This window comes from Alosa alosa, chromosome 19, assembly GCF_017589495.1.
Source record: "Alosa alosa isolate M-15738 ecotype Scorff River chromosome 19, AALO_Geno_1.1, whole genome shotgun sequence".
NCBI classification, from domain to species: domain Eukaryota; kingdom Metazoa; phylum Chordata; class Actinopteri; order Clupeiformes; family Clupeidae; genus Alosa; species Alosa alosa.
In genome coordinates, this window is record NC_063207.1 from 19,509,559 (window position 1) to 19,534,076 (window position 24,518).

The following is a 24,518-nucleotide window of genomic DNA, read 5'->3' on the forward strand; positions in this document are numbered from 1 at the left end:
CAAAACAAGACAAACACCTTGATCAACTGCCAGATTGAATCGGTCTCACCTGTGGGCACACAGCACTATAGTTTCACCTTCCACTATCTGCAATGAAAAGTGATCAGAGCGTGTGAGACCTCAGAAGCCCACAACAATCAGACTGCACTGACCTGACCCAGCGTTCTCCAGCAGAATGGACAGGAGAGAGTGAGACCAAATTACAGCTCTCTGGAGCAACAAGCTTCTCTAGCTTATAGAAAACAAAATCAAGTCTTCAAAGAGAAGAGTAATTTTCCAGCAGGACACTTTTCTTCTTTTTTGGCCTTTAGCGCTTCAAGATCTAAACCATGGTATCGGGAAGTCAACGAAGACCATTCAAAGACATTTCAAAGACTTTACCGTTCAGAGGCAGCCATGTGCATCTGCATCTTAGGTGACCGGCCTTCCGTGACCCTGAATTATAGCAAAGCTCGGAGTAATTTCTTGAAAAAAAAAACACTGAACATTTCTGAAGAAGTCAGTGAGTGAATACTGAATGTGTGAAATGTTAAAACATTCAAGTGGCACTTTTTTCCAATGTTAACTTCAGTGATTATATGAGGTGCTTGATTGTATTTGCTTTAACTGAAGCTTGCTGCTATGAAATACAGGCTGTCAGAATAATCTATTTTTATTGTCTGATCTAACCAGGTAGAGTATATTCAGCCTTTAGAGAAACAGAAAGGTCTCAATATGTCAACAGTGAAACATAATCCAAACACTTGAGACAATTTCATCTGAAAAACTGAATATTTCTGGCTATGGCTTGATGCATTTTATTCAGATCAGTCCCTCCAGTGCTGACGGAAGATCAGAAGAAGGGACTGAAATCAGTAATATTGTTTAGAGTTAAAAAGAGTTTAAGGTATTTATATTTCCAGGGAGATTTAACAGATATGTCAATGTCCATCTGTTACTAATCAGGCCTCCATAATGCAGATGTTATGATGTGAATGTCGGATACCTGGAATATGTCAGTGGAAAAAGGGAGAACAGTTTGACAACTATGACATTCTTCTGCATCAATGAAGCAGACTAGCAGCAGAGTGCATAGACATATGAGTGCATATACATACACACACACACTCTCAATCTCTCTCTCTCTCTCTCTCTCTCTCTCTCTCACACACACAAACACACAGATTGTCATGTCACCCTGTCAAATGCACCTTATTGACAATCTGAGAGATTTAAATCTAGTTATTTTTGGACTTTTCCTCAGAGATAACCTGCTGTCAAAATTGATTCAACGCTCAAGTGCTTTGGAAATTACAAAGAACTTGAGAGTCCTTCAGTGTCAGCTTGCATCACATGTTAATGAATGCTTATTTTCAGTGGGCATTTGTCTTGGCACATTGTCCCTCAGTTTTGTTACGATCAAACAAAGGAATTAAAATACTGAACTGCCCACCAAAGTGTGTAGGATATTGTAGGAAATGTAGGAATTAGAGTGAAATCACCAATGGACTAATTTGCAACAAAACAAAAAGACTGTTCACTAAGTTGATTTTTTGGGTCGGAAACTTGAATGTGTTTCAGTGGAAACGTCTTGGTTCTTGGTCTTTTCAAGACAAGTTCAATATAGCTTTGGTTGTAGATTTAAACTCTGTAATGCATCCTCAAATAACTAATTAAGTTATAACCAAATAAGAAAAGATAGTTTGTGAAGCTTGTCATGCATCATAAATTAAGAATCCCACGAAACATTTCCTCAGTTGTAGTTTAATTTGTGACATTTTTAATCATTTCTCATCACTTCCGATTTGATGCACTTCATATTATTGTTGTCTATAAGTTATCCAACACTGTGACTGCTAAATAGTCCCAGAGTATAATTTGTAGTGGCCTTACTCATGCCTAAATTACTTACGGAATTGAGTCTGCATGCTTTTCCACGGCCAACTAGCTGCTCCTCGGCTGGGTTCCAAATGACTATTTTCAGAATCCACAAAAATACAGTTTGGTGGTCATGAGGCATTACTGGGCAGCAGTGCAGTGCTTTGTATTGGCATGGTGTGCACCATCTCTCTGATGAGCACTGTTTCAAGGATATCAGCCAAACAAATTACACACTCATATCAACAACAAATTACACACTTTGTTATGGGTCTCTTAAGGTCCCCTTTACTTATTTGAACTCTTCTCCTGTAAGAATATCCTTCACTTTCTCAAAAGAACACAACCACAAATGAACGTAGCAACATGCACACAAACGTGTGCAGTTGTGTGAAACCGATGACTTCTATCTTGTGTCTTGTGCAGTAAGTCCTGGTATTGAGCTGCCATGTGCTGAGATGCCTTGCTCATGCGAAAGCTTTGAGCGGATGGGGTGTCGGTTCTCAGATGTGCTCCTAGCTGTAGAATGCATCGTTGCACTGCAGGGCTGTGCTCTAAGCTGGTGTGACACTTAAATAAGTTCTTAAATGAGATTCAAGCTTCCTAAACTTTATTTGCTGAGGAGTAAAAAAAAATAAAAAAAAAGCCACTGCCTTGATTTCACTTCTCGATGGAAACTGCATTTTATGTATGACACTTTTAAATATGTCTGTTTTTTTAAGGCTTTCAGGAGGTTGCGAGTCTCCTGAGACCAGATGTGACTGTGATGTTTCATGATTAGAGTGCGCGTCTGCAGACAACTCGTTTAAATGGTGGCGTTGGTAGCGGTTCTACCCCAGTAATAATACAGGAATTTCTTTTCAAACCCATCCATAACCTCATAAAAGAACAACTGACCTTTGCAGTTTTCTGCTACTAAGCTACACCATTGCAAGTTATTAGATTTGTTAAGAATGTCTCATGGCTGTACATTGTTAATGTCCCACTGTATGAAAAAAGCTGTTTGCAGTAGCACCACCTGTGAACCTAACGCCCTGGTGCTGAATTGCATCGTTGCAATTTCTTCTATACGCCTCCAATATTGTTTTCAATGGTCTTTATTCTCTTGGTTGGCATTATTGCCATTATTGTCAATCCCAGTGTGCAATTCAATTGACAACTGTTGCCCCATTATTTTGTGCTCTTCACATTCTTGCGAATTTGGAATTTCAGAGCAGGGGATTGGGTCTGCTCTCCAAGCAAGGAGCTTGTGGGGAAAGGTTAATTGCTTTGCTAATGTTATTGAATCTCCTTCTAAAAGTGGGTCACACTCAGCGCTCGAGCAGACAACCCTTTGTGAAGTCAGCTGTTTCTAACTTAATTCCAGATGAGATTGAGCGAAAGGTGCCACACATAATTCTTCTCTCTGCCTCAGCACTAAGAGAAAGGTATCAGTAGATGGAGTCCCCTCCATCTGCAGACGCCACTGCCTTGGGGCTATCAATTATTCATTTTATGTAGTGATGAGGATGTTGAGCGGACTGGGGTAAAAAATGATTATGTTTGCAGGACTATGTTTGATGACAAACCTGCGAGAGCAAATTCATAAAACGATAGCAAGGACTTTTCCTTAATTATTTAGGCGTCTTGAGAGCTTTGGCTATCCATGTCACTGATATTTGACAAGTAATCACCACGGCAAATTGTGAGGTTAAGTTGTAGTGAACAGTGGAGGACAGAGAGAAGGACAGGGGGTGAATACTAAAGTTGCTTTGGTCCAGCCATAATCATTCCTGGAGAAGAAGGGTTGTCAAAAAGTGGCAATGGCAAATGTGGCTGTGGTTTGGTTTAGAGAATGACTTCCTATGATGATATCTTTAAAGGAAAGCCAAATAATGATCCTTCATCTAAATTCCCAGTATAGCTTATATAGTATATAGCTTATACAGTATAGCTTATATTATAGCTATAGCATTATGTCCAACAGTAAAATAATGTTAGCATTGTTTTGTTTTTTTATTTGATTGTTAGCATATTTGTGAAACATAAACGTGGTTATCCTGAGTAACTTAACAACAGCACTATAACCAGTGTTTCCCACAGAACTGAATTCTATTTGTGGGGGTAGGTTTGCAGAATTAACTTGAATTCAACAGTTTTTAACAAATTAGCGTAGCGTGGTTATGATGTACCAGATTAAAGCACAATTTAGTACAGCCTGGAAAATCATTGTGTGGTGGTCAGTGTTGATATTGTGGTGGGCCGCCACACATAAGTCAATGTATGGGAAACACTGATAACTTTGTCTTTCGACTGTCCTTCCATACATTTTCTGACCATACTGCCAGCAGCTAAGGTAGTTAGCCACAATGACCATTCGTCCGGATTTCAAGCCCTCTGTCTGGACTTAGGTAGAGTCTCCTCCTTTGTATGCAGTCATATGCAAGTATAGACTTACATTATGGAATTTTCCTTTCCAATCACACAAAGTATCCCGCTGTTTAATGCCGTTAGCAACCCCCTGTCCACCCAATAGAAATAGGCCTATAATAAGAAATTGGGGGGTGTCCTCATTTTGGCCAATTGGTCCTTACTTTTAGACACAACTTTTCACACACACACACACACACGACAAGTTTTGTGGAATTCCGTTCATGGGGGGCCATATCAGCTACACACACACACCCCCACACACACACCCACACACACACACACGCACATAAAAACACACACACATGCAGGCAAGCAGGCAAACGCACGCACACACACAAACATGCAGGCAAGCAGCCACACGCGCACAAACAAACACATACACTCACACACACACACACACACACACACACACACACACTCTCTCTCACACACACACACACACACACACACACGGCAAGTTTCGTGGAATTCCGTTCATGGGGGGCCATATCAGCTACACACATACACACCGACACACACACACATAAAAACACACTCACATGCAGGCAAGCAGGCAAACACACGCACACACACAAACATGCAGGCAAGCAGCCACATGCGCACAAACAAACACATACACTCACACACACACACACACACACACACACACACACACACACACACACACACAGAGAAGCACACATATACACAAAAACAAACACACACTATGCACACAGTCATTTACATACACAAAAGTTCCAAGAGTAGGGGCTGGAGTAGGGGCTGGAGTAGGAGATGGAGTAGGAGATGGAGACAAATTGACAAGCGTGATTTAGTTTTTGCGGAGAGAATGTACAGGACTGAGCGGCAGTCATATTTTCTTGTTTCTTGAGCTTTGACATGCTTTCACACACTTTACATAGTTTTTTTTTTAATTGTTGATGACTTTTTATTAATTTCTCATCTTGGAAAAATCATAAAAAAACAAGACAACACAAAAAGCCCTTCACAAAAACCGCTTTCAGAAGGAACATTCATTTAGTGATGGTTCTAGGAGTGAAGTAAAAGGACACTCTAATTAAGAAGCTCACAAACTGGCTGAAGTTGTCAGATAAGTTATTTTATGATGTTCTAAACAATGGAGGAGGCATGATTGGCAGCTGTCACTCCTACTCCCCTTTCTCTTCCATTTCACTAGTAGATTGAAATTCACATTCCACTTATCCTTAGTGGGTGTCAGCAGACATCACTCATGGGATCAACACTTAGGCATCCCAGGCCAAAGCCAAACCAAACAAGCTTCCAAACGTGCTAATTATTACCCTGCTTGGCAAACTAGTGAAAAGTGCTGTAGATGTTGCTGTTTCACTCAAATTGCTGTCTGAGTGAAGCTTGGGCATCATCATTTACTTACTATAATTCACTGATCTAAAGGTTTGAAATAAATAAAGAATTTTTAGATTTCTTTTCAGTTGAGGAAAGGTATTTACTGTGTAAATCAAACAATGCCCAATGCATTGCCTTGCTGTTGACAGCAGCTGCAGTTATCTCTACTGTTGTATCAGGGTCATAATGACTATTACCTGGACTGGTCAGTCAATTTAACCCAAATAATGTGTCTATGGCCTTGTGGCCTTTCACAGAAATATCTCCAATATGTCTTTGTGTCCTGATCAATAGTACACTGGCTTTTTGATTACTTTCAAACGCACCCCTGCTCTGGTGTGCACACTGTATTTTATTTCACCAGAGAGAGAATCCAGCTTGCTAATATGCGCCCCTATCTTCCTGATGGCAGACGTATATCTCTCTGCAATTTGTTTACTTTCTGCTTTTTAATAGGACGGGATGACGAGCACACTAATAGACTGTTAGCAGAGTGGGACTGTTGTGTGTCTGGCTTCACCGCTGCGTAAAATTGGCCAATTGTGAATGAAAATCAATCAGAGCTGGGCGACTGGGCGTAATATTTACCCACCAGACCATTAAAAAAAAAGAGTAAACGTGAGCTTAGCTTTGTGTACAGACAGTTTATAGCTGGCGAGGTAATTTCATTTTGATTGAATGCACTACCACAACAGAGGGCTGACTGTTTAACATGCAATGATATCTCAGAGTCTCAACATAAATGCACTCATAGTTTGCCTAATAGCTGAAGCATTGCATGTGGATTTTTTAAAAATGGAATGGGTTAAAGCTGTGAAAATATGTTTTTCCCATAATACTGGCTCTGGTAAGTGAGAATTGGCAAACGAAGAATTAGACTGCTGAAACAGGCTTGAGAAATAATGGAAGTTTTCTCACAGTTTTATGAGTCCAGTGGTGTGTCAGGATTTCACACTTCTGCAGTCGCAATGTCAGAGCTTTGTATGGGCGATGGAATTTGTTAACTCATTATCAACCCATATGTTTTCACAAGTCAAGAATTAAGACCCATTTCCTACTGTAAAAAAACAGGGCTTTAAAACCACTCAGGCATGAAAACTGGAGCAGACTTCACAATGAATATGGATAATTTCTCATACGTCATACGTCAAGTCATACGTTCTATGTTTTACCATTACAGCGGTTTAACCCTTTTGGAATTTTGTATTCAAGCCTACATTTCACAGCAGGTTCATAAGGACATTTTTGTTAGAGAATTCAGCGTTTTTTTGTTGAGACGTAATACACTGCTGTTGCGCAATATTTTGTGTTTTTGTGTTGCACTGGTTGCGACACCTAGCTCAGGTCTGTGTCCTCTCGATGGGCGGTGGTAGATGAAAGGGTTAAAGCCGTGAGAGTGTTGTGCCCTGCCGGTGAACTGGGCTAATAACCTTGCCGTGCACTGCACTCTGTCTGACCCCGAGACGACTCAAGATGGGTAACCAACCGCAAAGCGACATGATTTCTTCATGAAAAATTTAAGGCGTTTTGGGAGCCCCTCCATATTGAAGGCAGGTTTGAATGTCTGTCTCTGTTTAGGTCTGGTAGACTAACTCTGTCGTCTCTCTCATCTCTCAGTGTTTTCTTCAAACTGTTTTCTGTGAGAGATCTAATGCAGTGTAACGTCTCTCAGGTATTCATTTCCCAAAGAAAACAGGTACGGTAGTTCTCGGACACATTTGGTTAAGGAAACATGTTGTCATGGTGTGCTGTATTGTTACAGCATGAAGGTGTTGCTTGTTGCTTGGGAATGATTTCTTTTTCCTGCTGCTGAACAAATGGATTAATGCTGCAAATGGATTCATTCCAATATTGTGTTGTTTCTCCATGTAGTAAATAATATATCTATAGATATATTGGTCAAAAATACAAAGAGGCATTTACAATTGGATCCGATGTGTGTATCAAATGAATTTGTGTATTCATCTGTGTAAGAGAATTGTAGCCATACCTCTCTAAGTGTGTGTGTGTGTGTGTGTGTGTGTGTGTGAGAGAGAGAGAGAGAGAGAGAGAGAGAGACACTCCACCTTACATCAAATGACTCCGAATCCTTCAATCCCACAGCAGGACTGCAGAAGTCTTCAAACCCCAAGAATTCCCCCTCTGCCATTGCCCTCAGCACCTTATCTACCCAGTAAGCCAGCAGAATCCCAGGTGGTAGCCAGCAATTATTCTGTGCAAAATAACAGCACACATTTTCCACCAGCTAAGGGTTTTGCTTTTGAAGTTGGCATGGGCCAAGATCTTTAATGAATCTTGTTGATGACCAAAGGTGTCTCAGTGTCTTATTTTAGTTTTAGATGCAGGTGCAAAAGCACTGAAATAATGTTTTCCATCTCAAATGAGAAATGTGACTAGAGGAGATAAGGGATTATGCAGAGGCTGTCGAGGCAGGTCGGGTACCACACCAGTGGATCCACCAGTCAACTCGTCTCGCGCCATTAGGCCACAAGTGCTTAAGTGTCTGTGGCAGCAGAGTCGGGAGGCTGGCCAAAGCATCGTTACAGCAGCAGGGTCCTCCTGCTGATCAGATCTGCCAGGTGTGAGAGGCGGCAAACCGATTTCCATGACCTCCGACTGCATCTCTTACCCCAGGGCATCATCCATGACCTCCAACAGCATCTCTTACCCCAGGCTCTGTCCCAACTTTAGGTTACCCCGCAGGGCATAATTTCCAAAGGGTTGCAGCCTAAGAGCCATAGTACTTCCTCAAGTAAAATTCCAATTAAGTTTCATTTAATCAACACTTTGAGAACCCTGCTCTCTCTGCCCCCAGTGTGCTGTATTAGCCAGGGCCTGAAATAGCACTGCCTTGATGGTAATTTTTTGGATGTACAGTTCACACTTAGTTTCTCATGCTCTGTTGAATGCAGCTTTGGTATATGGATGTTGATGCTGTTTAGCTGTGGGAAAGAAGGGTACATTATAATTAGTCTGTTTTTTTTCTTTCTGAAATAATGGTGCTTTCGAGATGTCTCGTAAATGTCTCGTAAATCCGCCGCCCGAGTTGGAAAGTGTAAATTACCCAGCTTTCTTTGCGGCATTTTGGGCAGGCGCCCACTTTACCTCGAGTACTTGAGGGTACCCCCGAGGTGGACGGACGACCTTACAACAAACATGGCTGCACCCATAGTTGAGATGAGATGACATGTATTTTTTTTGCATATGTACTGTGTTGGTCATGTTAAAGTTGATGTAATGCTCTTACACACTAGATTACATTGCTGCTTCAATCCGGTCACCAATTCATGCATTGCACGGTCTTGCTGTGCCTGCAATACAATGTAACAATTTGTTTTCCAGCCGTTTAGCTAGAGGCTACATGTAGCACAAAACAATAACAATGACTAGCCTCCTGCTAATGCCCCTCGTGGCTCGAGAGAAAGGCGTTCCTAAAGCCACTCATTGGTACATGTTGTACGGGTGAGTGTACGATGATTTACGAGACATCTCGAAAGCAGCATAAGAGATGCTACTTTAAGGACTTTTCTAAAGAATCATAATATAAAGAGTTGATTTATTATATTCATCTGCTTAACGATTGATATGGTCATGACATTTTTCTCTATTCTCTCTATTCATTCATAGTAGTGGACCTGAAAATGTCCATTCTACCTTTGTTATTCCTGGCAGGTATTTAAAATCTTAGCCTTCAAAAAAGGAATGTTTCTGATACTGCATCTGGACTGTACTTTTTTGGACAATGGGCTCTCAGTCCTCAGACCAGCATGTTGCCGAAAGGCAGCACAATTAGGAGTTTCTGTATCTCAGCCAGGTCCGCATCATCACCCAGGTTTTTGGACAATCTAGTGTAAGAGCTGTAATTGCTTTCTATCTTTGGCCCTGAATGCTGTCTTTGCCAAGGGAATTGACCAATATTTTGGATGACTTCTCCCATGCGGACCGTTTCTTTTGATTTCTACGAGTCCACGTGAGCCCGCGAACGGCACGTGGATGAGTAGACCACCAGATCGCCATTTTTTTACAAAGAAGCTGGATGTTCATGTACTCACATTCCACATTCTTCCATTAAATAGGATTCTCAGAACCGCGATTTTATGCACAGTTCCTGAGAAGCGCAAAAGGATGGCTTCCACTTTGCATTCCTCCCCCAGCCAGACAAAAGCAACAGACAGCGCTGCGACGGTTGAACATTGTGTGCAGCCGTCTGCTTTTCCAAACGGGCAGAGCTCATTCAGATAAGACGCCGCCGCCTTCGGTTGGGATTCCTGTGGCAGTGCACAATCGCCCTTGCTTTCAGTATGAGCTTGGCCAAGCCCCTTTGCTGACTAGGATGCTGATGAAAGCTGACACTGTGATAATAGTGCCTCGCTGGCTGGCCAGCTGGACAGGTGTTGCTGGGCTGTATGTTGCGGACCAGCAAGTCGAATCGCTTTGCTATTTCCCCCGCATGCCTGTCACTTTATTTATGTGTGGATGCGATCACTCCGTGTTAGGGCTCATCAGTGTTCAGCATGGCAACGTCTAGTCCCACCGCGCCTAGTGGAGCCCCCAGCATGCCTCCAACAATGCCACTGCATACCGGCTGAGCACCAGATGCCTAAGCCACTATATAAATATTTAGGTCAGAAGGCTGTTTTCCTTCTATTAGCAGCAAATCTGCTCCAGTGGCTTCCACATACTCCTCACTCTAAATGAGGGAAGAGCCGCAGAGCTCAATCTGTTGTTCCCTCACCATTGCTGTTCTCTTACCTCGCAGGCCTGTGAATTATCAGATGATTATTTGACCAAAGAGGGCCCCTTAACACGTTTAATGAGCAATCCCTTAGGGTTGGCGAGCCAGCTAGTTCATAAATCTATGATGTAGGTGTGAAGCCAGTGCCCTGCATTGTTTTTTTCAGTAGGCTCAGTCCTGACATGCTCACAAATAACAATAGGGTTATTTTGGTCTCTCTCTCTCTCTCTCTCTCTCTCTCTCTCTCTCCTCTTTCCCTCAGTCTCACGGTCTCTTTCTCGCTCTGTGTCTCTCTTGGCTTTTGAAATTAAGCTTCCCCTTTGTTCGAGAATATCTGACATTTTACATAAACAGTCTGGTCTGTTCAGTCCAGAAACTAAAATGTGCAATTATGTAAGTGTAATGTAGGTGGAACAGCCCTACTTAAAAATCAGTGGTGATTATGTAGGAGCCAGGATATCAGCGGTGTGTGTGTGTGTGTGTGTGTGTGTGTGTGTGTGTGTGTGTGTGTGTGTGTGTGTGTGTGTGTGTGTGTGTGTGTGTGTGTGTGTGTGTGCGTGCGTGTGTGCGCACATATGTGTGTGGGTGTGTGTGTATGTGTGTTTGCGAGGGTGTGTTCATGCGTGTATGTGTGTGGACGCATATTTAAATTCCTAGCGTAGCTGTGCTCTGAGCCACTCACTACTCAGCTTACTCTGCAGATGAAAATTCAGCCCTGAAATATTTAGTAGCAGGCGTACATTTGGATCTATGGGCTCCTGTAGCACGCCTTTGTTAAATGTCTACTTGCCTAAAGTGTTCTGGCCATTTGCTGGCGAAAATATTTGTCAGGTAATGGCAGCCGAGCTCTCGCTTTATTTCCTCCATTACTGTTAGGCCCATCACACACGCGGAGATGTCCACTGCGTTTTTGTCCCCGGGGGCCGGGTACTTGGTCACTGCTTGAGCTTTGTTCCAAGGGAGGGAAAGGCCAGATAGGATGGATGCCTAGCACACCTTGCATGTTTACTAAACTAGTTAAGTGTTTAAATGTCAAGGCATTATAAAGTCACCCCAGGAGGCGTTGATGAAATGCAGGTGTGTGTTTGTGTGTGTGCTGCGTGCGTGCGTGCGGACCAGTGAAGGTAGGAGGCTGAGTAAGTGCTTTACTATTTTAATATGCAGCCTGGTGCTGCTGAGTGGTGTGCTGTTGTGAGAGTGAGGGGTAGCATCATAGCACATGGAAAGGAGGGACCTAATTGCTGTAACACATTGATGATTTTCTGCACTCCTCTGCCGTGGGGTTGCTGTGAGTGCTGGGGTCATTCCGAGTGCAGCAGGAACGTTTTCCCTGTCTTCAGGGAGGCTGGAGAAGTTTCCTCTCGGTGCCAGCTAACGCCATCCATGCATTACAACTGGCCCGTCTTGTAAAAGATTAACACTCCACCTGTCACCATTAAATCTGCACTGACAAAAAGCCTCTGTGGATGGTGGAAGGGTTTTCACTGACTTTGATGTTTTTACGTGTGTGTTTGGAAGGTATTCAGACCTCTCTTCCGGCATAGGTCATCCAACTCCCACAAAAAAAAAAAAAGTGTGTTTAATGAAAAAAAAAATTGCTGACGTGCTGATGAATATATTTTCTGCTTGTGTCCTCAATTTCAGAGTCTGGCCTGGCAGCATTATCATCTAGGCACACACTCCTGGAAGCCTTTTCAATTTCCAGAAATTTCCCATGAATAGTGTGAATTCCAAACCCCTACCACCCCACCCCCCATCACCACCACCTCTTATGCAATCAGCGCATGTCTTACCTGATTCAAAAAGGTTTCATGCCTTTTGGGGAGCACAGGGGGGAAAAATGCCGAGTGATTTTGATTGCCTGGTTTTGAAGCACGCGCTAGACGCCAGGGATGCTCACGGGGCAAACGGCTAGCTTAGCATTTTCATTTCCTGGCGGAGCGGCAGCGTTTGGCTGGGCTCTCGCTCCGCTCTGGCTGGCGCCCTCGCACCCTGTCTCTGGTGGCTCGGAGCGGTCCCGCTCTGCTCCGCGCACGCTGTCAGATGAGGACATGGCGATAAACTCTCCTCCCCCAAGAGGAAAGCACAGAGAAGCAGCTCAGCAAGCCTCACCCCACCCCCCACCCCACCCCACATCCACCCAGCTCTAACCCAACATCTATTGCAAGATAAGCACAATAAAATGTTATTGCAGCACAGCTCCTTTTTAATTCCGCACCCATTCTGTTGGAGAAAGGCTTGTATTTCTGTGGCCCTCATACCCATCTATGGATAGAATGTATTTTCCCCTGTCTCATCTAGCCCTAAAACAGTCTCATCTTTCCCCTTCCTCAAACCATTATCTTGCCGTTATACATGGAATTGCGTCGACTTCAAAGATCTGCAGAATTGCATTATTTCACATAGAATTTTCTGTCACTTGGTTTGCATTTTTAGTAATGGACCTGATTGCACTGGACAGAAAATCCCCTTGCACAGTTAATGACAGCATTTAGAGCAGGGGGGGGAAATCCACTTAGATGTTACTGTAAAAGCATGCAACATTTTACATTTCAGTTGCCCTTTTCATGCTTTCACCTCATTGGATATTTTGGTCTGTTTGCAGTGCTTTCAATCTTTATGTAGCTTTTAATTAAAAGACTGGATTAAAGTCATCCATCACCACACTTTCGTCCCGACATCTCCTCATAGTTGGACCATTTTGCTGTCTGCTTTCAGTTTTTTTTCTTTTTGTGCGCACCACTTTTGAATTCTGATCTTAACGACATTTGTCACCCTCACGGTTTACCCAGAGGCATCAGTAAGGCAATTTAATGCTATCTCATGAAAGTCTATGATGTGTTCTCTGGTACGGCTTTTTTACGCTATTGAATGTAATGAAGAGGAACGGGAATTCACCCGGCAGTTTGGTCTGCTTCCATCACCGCCCCCCCCCCCACACACACACACACACACCCACACACACCCCCCACACACACCCACACACATACACATACACATACACATACACACACACACACACACACACACACACACACACACACACACACACACACACACTCACACACACCTCCCTGAGCACGTGTGGCTTTTGATGAGGCCTTGGCCGACAGGCATGAGGATGAGGAGCGGGTCTGCCTCTTCATCCTGGCCATCAGCCGGTTGTGGTGATGATGTGAGTAGCCCCTCCAGTGCCAGACGGCCGCTCTCCCACCCTCTCCCCTGAGCTTAGAGTAATCTGTGGCGGGGACGGGGAGCCACAATGCCTCTCCTCGCGTCCCGTCTACACCCCCTCGCCCGGCACTCTGCAGACCAGCTGAATGGATAAATTGGCCTATGAGGAGCGTCGGGGGATGTTGAATCCCGATAATAAATTGGGAGTTTGGCCGAGCGTGCTTTGTGCGCTGCGGAGAAAAGAATCAGACATCATCACCATTTCTCTGGGAGCGAGTGAAAAGTATGGGAGAGGGTTACTTTATCTTTCTCATTCGTCCACCTTTTTTTCTTTTCTTATTCAGTCCGTGGGATATGTTTTATTTTTTTGTGAACATGTTATTTTTATTCTTTTACCCAGTGTTTTTCATTAAATTTTGTGTCAAAACTTGAAAAACTGTTATTCAAGCACATTTTGTTATGCATTTCCTTGTGTTTTCTGAGGACATTCATAAATGATTTAGTATTTTTCTTACAACCATATGAATTGGTCTTGTACTGTAAGATAACCAGAGGATATCATGCGACACGTGTCTGGTGACCAGTGGCAGCGCAGCCCTCAGCTGATTGGTTTCTGCTTTATCTGGGGCCAACACAACAGAAATAATGTCCTTGGTTCCAGTTTTCAGTTAAAGCCTTATGAGCTGTCTGTGTGCTGCACTTTCTTCTCTATTAGTTTTCTTGGTTTGTGGTCACAGGTCGTCCACCTATACGGCCTCTTGCATTATACCTCAGCAACTAAGCAAGCAGAGCTTAGAGAAAGGGTGGCCTTTCCCAACTGTGCCTTTTAATAGTGAACAGGAAAGCATTTTCAATCGGTCCATTTAGACCATGTCCATTGCATAAAGACATTTTCATTTAAGGAGTGCCTTGGTCTGGAGACTTTTTCTCTCCTTTTTTAGTCTTTGGACTCTTTTCCCTCGGCACCAAAGAGCACCCGACGAAAACAAACAGTGTAGACTAAGGCTTTTGAGGACCAAGCACGCTAACAACCTTCCTCTCAAAGAACCACATTGTTCTACTGTTCAACTGTGAACTAGATGTAGCATGCTCAACGGAGATAAGATTACAGTGGGCTGCTAGCCTTGATACTAATTATTCTATGCCAAATTTGCATTTGCAAAATGGAGAACAACAGCCTATTCTACCGGCCCCCTGCCCTGCGCCTGCCTCACACATTGCTGTGTTTCTTTATTTCCAGTGTACAAACTGAGCCTTATTAAGGGGGCCCAGCGATATCTAGTGCAAATGGGATGCCACCTCTGCTGCGTGCACATCTGCTCTCCATGCATCAGGGGCTGTGCTCGTCCAGGCGCGATGCCTATGCTGTTGGGTAATTTGGATCGCTGGATAAAACACTACAGGATTGCCGAAAAGAAAAGGAATAAAAAGTCAGAAAAGAGAAATGTGGAAAAAAAAAAGAAAGAGATCTGAATGCAGGAGTAGCCCTGCAACTCACTTGCATATGGAGTCCCAGTGGAGTTTATTTGGCACGTACATCACCACGCTCCATACCCACCTCGGCTCTCCTCTCTTACTGTATATTTAATTTCACCGCTGCGCACACAAATCTTGTTCTGCGCACCAGCACATGTGTGTAGGCTGTGCTTGTAAACGTGTCTCGCAGCTATTTATAATTGGGCCCGGTCTCGTCCACTCATTCATGCCAATTATTCTCCTCTCCATGCTACGCGAATTAGATTCAATAACGGAGATCTCCTGGGTGTCTTAAATAAACAATGTTCCATGGTACTGCACCTTATCCTCAAGCCACAACCTTAGAAGGGATTCGATATTTGGTCTTTATATAAATCTCAAACTGAACCTGGGGGAACTAGACAAGACACCTGTGATTGCAGGGCTTTGTTTTGTTTTTAGTTTTTTGTCTTTTAGTTTTTGGTCTGACTGAAGTGGATTTAAAAATATCTTCCCTTCTATGTTACCATTTCAAATGTGAGAAGGGAAGATCTAACTAATGGATGTGTTGGTGTGTATGTGTGTGTGTGTGTGTGTGTGTGCTTGTTTGTGGTTTGTGTGTCTCTGTGAGTGTGTGTATATGTGTGCATGCACACTCTCTAGTGTGTGCCTGAGCATGCACGTATGCTCATTTCCCTCGGCAAACTATTACCTGTCTCTAATGGATCACATGGCTTCCATTTCAGCCTGACTCACTGATTACCAACCCATTGTTTTATCTCTCAACTGGGCAGCCACAAAAAATCACAATGATGTCCTTCAGTCTTCAGCTAATGTTGAGGTCTCTGCCAAACTCAGCTTTATTCAAGGAGAAAAAACAAAAACGTTTTCTCAGAAACACCACTGGAGAAGGACAGATTGTGTAATCAGTTCCAAGTTTGTCACATCCATCTAAAAACCTGGCTCCATTAAAACATTGCCGACTGTCTACGGAAATTCTGTGTCTCATTTCAGAAGCGCCACTATTGCTCTAATAGACTCATCTAATCACAGAAGGGACTTTTCTTGCCCTTTGCACAGCCACTGAACTGTGCTAGTGACAGTAGCATTGCATGGTCTCTAGGGGCTTGTTAAGCCAGCTCCCTCTCCTGTTAAGAAGTAATCTTAGCTGGCCCCTGAAGAAGAGCTGTTAATTGTTGTTATCATTCCAGTTTCCTGGTAATCTCTACCATTTCCTTCCAGCCACTGTCTCTGTCATCAGTGTTCGGAGCATATTTAGCATATTCACGATTATTCATAGATTGTGCATATTGTGTACACTCAGGGACGGACACAGGGTCTGAGTTTTCATACATGGTTATGGATTTTTCAATTGCTGATGCATTACTCTCACAGTCATCTCTCTCTCTCTCTCTCTCTTTCTCTCTCTCTCTCTGAGTGGTGGCCTCACAGTTCACAGTACGTGCCTTGCTTTTTTCTCCAACCTTTCAAGCCCATCAACCCGCTGTACAGTGAGAGGCTTATCAACAGCACGCTCGACATCAGTGGTGTTGGACAGAAATAAATACGTGTGACCTTGACGGTCTTTTGTACTCCATTAAAGGCTTCAAATGTACCGGCAATGTATTTCCAGAGCGGCCATTCGTTTCAACTTCTCTGAGATAGTGCCCTATTCCCCCTTGCTTTGAAAACCTATGTTTGCATCTGTAGGCATCTGTAAGATGATACCCCCCTGGTCTTTATGTTGGCTTTCTGCTTACATGCTGCCTGTGTTTGGTCTGACTCTGTTTCAGGCAAAGCCTGGTTCCTCCTGAGAAGCTGACGCCAGCCAGTGTCTCTCTCCCCGTCTCTGTGTCTGGATGATGTCGCGGCACAACCAGCGCTTCGAGAGGGACTTCCGCGGGGCATGGGAACGGCGCGAGCGCTGCGCCTCGCTGGCCGCTGCCGTCGGCAACAACAGCAACAACAACGGCGGCGGCTGCATGACCAATGGCTGTGCGGGAGGCGGAGTCTCGGTGCCCAGTGGCGGCAACAACCGCCCGGGACTCCTTCCCCTGCCCGTCATCCCGTCTCTGCTGCCCACGCCGGTCACTGTGGCGACCACCACCTCTAGCAGCGAGCTGGCCTGCAAGCGCCTCGTACCACCCCCCACCACCACAGGCTCCAAGGTAACATCAGAGAGACGGCCACACAGCTCTCACAGCCCTCTGCACCACACTGTACCCTCCTCCTTTGCCTTGTAAAAACCAGGGCTTTGTTTTATGTGGACATACACAGTGTTTTTCATTCTGCATGGCCTGTGCAGGGTCACTGGCCGCTGCTGCAAGCTGTATATCTCTTTTTAGTTGTTAAGTCTGTGTGTGTGTGTGTGTGTGTGTGTGTGTGTGTGTGTGTTTGTGTGTGTGTTTGGCATAGTCCTCTCTGTTTTTTACAGCTTGTAACTAACTATCAACAACATCCCTGCTGTGCTTCTTCAGGTCATTTTTCTCTCTGTGTATTCTGTGTACAGTATCTTGCAAGCCTGCCGTTCAGCTTCAAGGTCCACCAATGTCTTCTCCAACACTGACTTTCTGTGTTATTGCCAAATCAGTCATGCCCTCCTTGCATTTATTTAGTGGAGATTGGTGACCTTCAAAACCGTAACCATAAATAATCACTTTGCTGTAGCACCTTTTGTAGAAAGACTTACCAAGGAAGCTTATTAGGTGTTTATATGCGATGTTCGCTCTTTTCTTTGGATGAGACCGAAGAGGTTTGTTTTGTTGTGGTGCCACGGGTCAGCTCCTCAGCCGTCGAGCAGAAAAGCCCCGCAGCAACCGGTAGGCTGGTCAGCCCTCCCGTACCATATCCCCACCAGTTATCTTTCTTCCTCACATCACTACAAGCAATCTCTTGATAAAGAATAGCAAAGGCTGATTATTGATTTGTGTCCAAGAAGCAACTCCTCCACACTCCGCTACGAGAGAGAGGGATTTAGCAGTCGCCTTAAGAAATGCCAGGGAGAAAGATCCAGAGCCCACCTACTACAAGCATCTGAAAACATTAGATGTGATCTTCTTCTACATGAGGTATTAAGGGCTTTTGGCTCAAATGAAATATGGGAGCAGTAGTATGCGAGTAGTATTTGCTGAAAAGCATAACAAGATCATTGTGTTTTCTTGTTTGGAGGAAAAAAAGCATGATGGCAGCGTTGTATTCCGATGAAGGACTATAGCTTCAGCAATACACTGATTTGATGATGAAACAGCTAGCCTTAACCACAAGATGGCCAATTCAGTTCATTTGTGTACTCAAGAATCTGACCACAGCCACAGCGCTGCTCCATCGTATGGTGTAATGCCGTATCAGTTGGCCAGCTTGATGGACATGAAGGCCGAGCTGTGGTGTCATACCTTGAGAGAGAGGAGGGATGTGAAGTGGCGTATGTGGCCGCTGTGAGCCGAGATGCTGCCTATCGGGCGCACGCTCAAACATCTCACTTACTGTTATCCCACTGGACACATACTGTAGCCCCGTTCCGCCTGGACGTTGTCATTTCTTGTTCACGATCAGCTCTCTCTCTCTCTCTGGCTCCCTCCCTCTCTCTCTCTCTCTCTCTCGCTCCCTCCCTCTCGCAGCCATGAAGGGTTGCATAATGCAAAGGGAATGTTTTGAAGGCTGCATGTGGCTCTCAGTCAACAAAAGCGATTTTGCTGAGGCATTTCACTGCCAAATGATATAATTAATATATATGCTAAATTATGAACAGCTGAAGGACAAACGGATTGCTATTCATTTCATTTAGATTCACTTCTCTCCTCGAATCTTTGATTTATGTGGGGTGAGCATGCCCCAGCCACCCCCCCCCCTCCCATCACACACACACACACACACACACACAAAAAAAAAAATTCTGTTGTTATATTATGTTAGACTGCCCGAGACGATTTCCCTGCATGCTGTATTGACATTAGCTTTTGAGTAGGATCAGTGGGATATTGTGCAGCCAGTGCTAATATTTCTGAACTCGTTTTAATGATTGCTGTGAGAACTCCGAATGAGTCATTGTTTTGCATATGACATTTGCCCTCGTCTTCGCCTTCAGTGTAGGTACCCTATAAAGACTTCCATTTTCCAATCAGTGCCTTGAAATGGCAAGAAATGTTTTAATAATACTTGATGCCACAAGGTTGTTTGGCTGCCGGGGGTGTAGGCGTGTTAACGGTTACACCTTTTTTTAAAAACAGCTTCACATCATTAGAACTCAGAGGTTGTGTTGATGTTGGTGTTGTTGTTGTTGTTGTTCTAGCGCTGTGAGAATCGGGCACCCTGTATGCCTCTGGGGGAGACGCAGTAGGTGTGTGAGTCGGTTCTGTGGATGGGAGTTCTGATTTGTACGATGAGTTATGCACATAATGTATGGAACTGGTTGCTATGCAGCTGGCTAAAATTGCCACTAGTGTAACAGTCATTTTATTTTTTTATTTTTTTACAAAACCATAATGTTGAGGAATTACTCACTCTGCTTCCGTATATGTCAAATTCAAGGGGAAGAAGGAAGCATTTAGAGTCACCTTTGAAGAATGTCTCTAATCAAGTAGAACTCATATATGTGTGTGTGTTATGTGACTAGGAGGAACTTAATGTGAAGCCATCATAACAATTATAGGCCCATAAAAAGCATCTATCAACAGCACCATGATAGTGCATTTTTCAGGGTAAAATGAAATAATCATATTTTAATATATTTTGAACATATTTCGAAAGCAATACCACATCACTCTGCCCTGACAGCTTTTTTCATTTGATGTGTGCCGCTAGCAACTAGCAACTTAAGGACTCTTAAGGATGTGGCAGCCAGATTGCCTGCACTCAGAGAACACACTCGCACTCAGACAGACAGTCACACACACACACACACACACACACAAACACGTACACACGTACACACACTCAGGCTCGTTACCCCTGCTCCTTGTAAATTTGCTCCTTCATCATACCTTCTGCTTGTTGCCGGGTCTTTGGACCTTGCTGAGAGCTCATCAACTAGCAGAGCAAGAGTCCTGTCTCCTGCCACTCCTCCCGGCTGGCAGCTCAGCTCGGCGAATGCGGCCGCGCAGGGCCGTCCATTAGCAAAGTGCTTCCTCCTCGCAATTTACCCGAGCTGCGCCAGGCAAAACAAGCACTGAGAGTCAGCCAGAAGACAAAATCACCAAAGTCGTGTTTTGAATTTTAGATTGTTACACGCCATTTGCTGTTTACGTCGCATAGCACAAATAAAAAGAGAAGTTGTATTGTAAGAAGCATTTTTTTTTTATCAGTAAAGCTCATCTAGCATAGATTAGAAAGTGTTTGAAGTGTGAAGTCAATATTGTTGTGGATTTTTGTCTTGAAGCCAAAACATTTTGTTCCTCTTGAACCGAAACCTTCTAATTCTGTGGTCCCATTTGTCAGTGGAAAGTATGTGATGTGATGGGATGGAAACTACAAGAAACAGCAATTCGTAGACATGGGCTGCTGTGCTGTCGGAGGCTCATAGCGCTTGTTGAGGATTTGAAAAGGTGAGGGCGATTCAGAGCCTCTGCAGAGTGTACATACTGTATGGCTTCCAATTCAGACCGAAAAAAAGTCAGCAAAGGAGCGAAAAATGAGGGCCAAACAAAGGTCTTGAGCTCCCTGTGTGAAGACCTGACCACTCATAAGAGCAGAGCCACTGTCTTTGACAAGAGGGCCGGCGCTCATTCGGCCTCGCTCTCTTTTTTTCTCTTCTCTTCTCCTCTCCTCTTCCTCCCCTCCTCCACCCCTTCTTTGCTCTCTCCATCTTTCTGTCGGTAAGCCTCTCTACAGTGCAGTAATGAAATGGGAAGGTTCTGCTGGCGTGGTTTTGTGGGAGGCCAGGAGACCGCTATGAGGCCCTGAGACCTCGAACAACAAAAAGAGCTTCTGTGGAAAGATGATGGATCAACGTTTTCTTTTCAGTCTCTCACCAGAGGCCCAGGCCTGCCTGACCGGGGGTGTCTGTGGGGAGGTGGGGATGGATGGTGTGTGTCTGTGTGTGTGGGGGGGGGGGGTAAAAAAGACTGGCTGAGTGTGTGCCATACGTTGTACTGTTTTTCTTTTGTTCTGGTAGGAGGGAATTGTTACCTTTGTTACCATTGAGGGAGATGTTTTTGGCTCAAGTCTAGCTGCCTACTTTATGAGCTCAATGTTATCATGAGGAATGAGTGCAACTCATTGCTGAATGTATTTGGCTCAACAAATGTCCTTGTGCAGATAGCATAATGGGCAAGGCAGCCATTAGTAAGAAGAGACGAAATGCTACTTACTTTTCAAATAAAGCCTGGTCTTTATGGGGCATACACAAGGACACAGCGGAAAAGAAAGCACAAGAGCAATAAATAGAAATAAGACAAACATTGGACTTGGAGTTGTCTTCTGATGTATGAAATCATTGATAAAGCAGACAGCTCTCAAGGACAAAGGCATCTCAGGGCATCGTGTCTCAGAGCGTAGCGGAAATGATGTATGCAAATATACAAGTCATCTGCAGCACGCCTTCTCAAATGGTTGTATCGTCCATGATGGCAAACATGCCAGTATCCTCATGAATACATTTTCACACATAGCTTTTCGCTAAGAGTTAGCCTGTGCAGAAAATGCCCAAACGCTGAAGCTTGAAATGCACACATATTTGCCTTTGGCTGCAGGCAGAACAGAGCAGGAGTGAATTGAAAGTGAGGAGGGCAGCCAGCAGGGGTTCTGTCGTGAATTGTGTCCATTTGTGTCCCTCTTTTCTCTCTTTCCTCTCATCTCTTCTCTTTTCTCTCTTTCCTCTCCTCTCTTCTTTCTTTTCTCTTTCCTTTCCTCTCTTCTCTCTTTCTTCTCTTCTCCTCTTCCCCGTTTTCCCTCCCCCTGTCATTTCTCAGAAGGCTGTTCTAAGCCCACAGCAGGTCAGTAGCAGTAATGCAGCCACCTACTCTCCCTGGTGTGAAAGATGACTTCTTTTAGCCTGGGGAGACGTATTAAAAGGCTGCTGCAGCTCGCTTGCTCAACCAGCCAACCAGTCAACTGGCTTATGTAATCATTTCAGGAGGGTTCTGATGAACACATTTGACTTGCAATGTGGTTCTAGACACATTTACATTTAATGCACACACATGTCTTGTGTGCCAATCAAATTTGCAATGGAATTCAAATGGCAACTGGAAATGAAGAAGGGTTTTTTACACCAGGGACGCTCACTGGCTAAACCACAAACTCGGACACAATGTCCATGTGTCCTCCATCATGAGCCACCACACGGTTCCCTTTCAGTAGAGACCAGCACTTTTTTTTTTTTTCTCTCTCCTCATCGTGCCCCTGAGGCGAAGAAGAGCTCTGGCCCATTCTCTCAGTGCTGCCCACCTCTGGGCCTCAGTGCACTGTTGTTGACCATGTCTTGAGCTCTGCTGTCATCCTTGTCCTTCACGGCGGCTCGGTGCAGTGGCAGATGAAGTCATCAAAGGGTTAAGGAATTCTGGCGCGCAGTCGGTCACCTGTCTGCGCCGCGTCTTCATTTCACTCCGCCGGGACGGCATCTGGAATCCAAACCGGCTTGAGCCGCCTGCCTGCCGAGATGTCAAGTCCTTTGGTCTTCATTAACAAAAACGGCACAGACCCCTCTTAGGTCAGTGTCTGAAATATTCTCTCTCTCTCTCTCTCTCTTTTTCTCGTTTTGTCTTTGCTCTCCTCCCCCCCTTCTTGTCAGGCCTCCTGCCTCCTGCCAGGTATATTTCCCCTGGTACTACTCCTGCGAGTGGTATTGACATTGAATATCTTTTTTGTCCATCACCTTCAGAGACACTCCATTAAAGATGGAGAAACATGTGCTGATCAGCTGCTGTCTGCCATGCTTCATTTGACAGCGCCAACGAGACGAGGACGCGTGGCAGAATTTTAAACACCCACCACAGAATCATGAATATTTCTCTGCACAAAAGGTGGCATTAACATACCAAATGTTCCACCTTAAGACATTAACCAGAATACATTCGACTGGCAGGTTTTTTAGCTCATGTCTCTCCTGGCAAAGCAACAGTTTAGTCTAGTCTAGTTCTGCAACACATGAGCTTCCTGAAGGGCCTTACTGAGGGAAAAGACAGACACAGGTGTCTGGTGTGACTTTGTGTGAGGAAGCATATTTTGCTGAGGCCAACTCATTTTCTTGCACACAATGTTTTTGGGTAGCGAGAGCTCTGTGAGCTATTGTCTGGTCATAACGTGCATGCGTGTCAATAGAGTGGGAGATGTGGGTGCAGAGGCGTGGGCAAGACAAAAGGGGGAAGTGTGAAAGACACAGCAGTAGCGAATCAGGAAGAGATTGAGAGGGAGATACAAATCCAAAGCAAGCCAAGGGGTAAAAAAAAAAAAAAACAGAACAAATCTGGGACAGTTGGTAGCGACATATGCGAGCTGGAGGAGAGTGGGGCGGCTGTCTGCCTAATCTGCAGCGTTGACCGTAGTTGACCCCACGCCGGTGGAGTTCATTGAGTGCCCGTCCTGTCCCAGGGCATTAGGATGCAGAGGTGATGGAGAGAGAGAGAGAGCGAGAGAGAGAGAGAGAGAGAGGCCTCATCCCTCCGTCTGTCTGCGCCGCTGAATATTCATCCGCCCTCTCGTTACGCCCGCCAGCCGGCACTTTTATCTCCCATCAGCCACGCCTGCCCTCTTCCTGTTGGCACGCGAGCGTTAGCGGCAGACAAGAATAGCATTGCACATGGCGAAGCCCATCAAAACAAACTTGTTTGCAAACTCCCTCGCTTTAAAACTGCAATTAGCTTTAAATTGCTGTTGTGATTTGTTGGTGAAGTGCTGCTCCAAAGGCGCTGAGTTATGTTTAGACTCTTGTTTTACTAATATATTTTTGCTTTTGCAAGCTATAAGAAGCACTATTCTGACTAACTCTGAATGCTAACTTAGTTTAGGCATTTTTGAGAAAATGGGATATCAAAAAGCTACTTCATCATCAATAAATAGGTTTGTGGGAAGGTAGCCAGGAAAATATCCTCAGCAGTTAATTTTTTTGTAGATTAGAATACAAAAATGCATAGATTGAGACCAGCTTTCCCCCAAGACATGATGTAAGGCTGTTTTTAGATGTTGTTTACCAATCTATGTACACTGTTCTGCGATGATTTCACACTCCTTTAGGATTTAGGCGCTATTTCCTTAGAATGTAAGGCCCTTAGTCTGGATACACTCACACGCAAATTTTGCAATGAAAATGTCTCATCAAGTCTAGCATCGGACGCTTCGTACATTCATCTCTATGCTTCACTTTACAGTTATGACCCATTGTTGTTATAGTTTGCCACAGGCAAGAGATGATTAGCTGTGCCACTTTGCCAGACTTTCATACCCTTTCGTTATTTTAGTTTATTTCATTTTTTGTGACAATATGACTTCACTGTCCTTAGGCAGTGTTGGCACAGGAATGGTAATTATTACAATTAAACAACTTGTCAGGCTATTACTGTAGTTTATTTTTGTCTTTGCTCAAAGG

The 24,518-nt window shown here is 44.3% G+C and overlaps 1 protein-coding gene across 1 annotated transcript in view; it reads left to right on the forward strand.

The window, feature by feature from the left end:
- LOC125284520 (kelch-like protein 29) overlaps positions 1–24,518 on the forward strand; it is a 77,663-nt gene that overhangs the window by 5,883 nt on the left and 47,262 nt on the right. The window contains exon 3 of the mRNA XM_048228494.1: positions 16,792–17,166. Within this exon, the coding sequence (XP_048084451.1) occupies positions 16,858–17,166 (309 nt within the window). The 5' untranslated portion in view covers positions 16,792–16,857. The remainder of the gene's footprint in view (positions 1–16,791; positions 17,167–24,518) is intronic.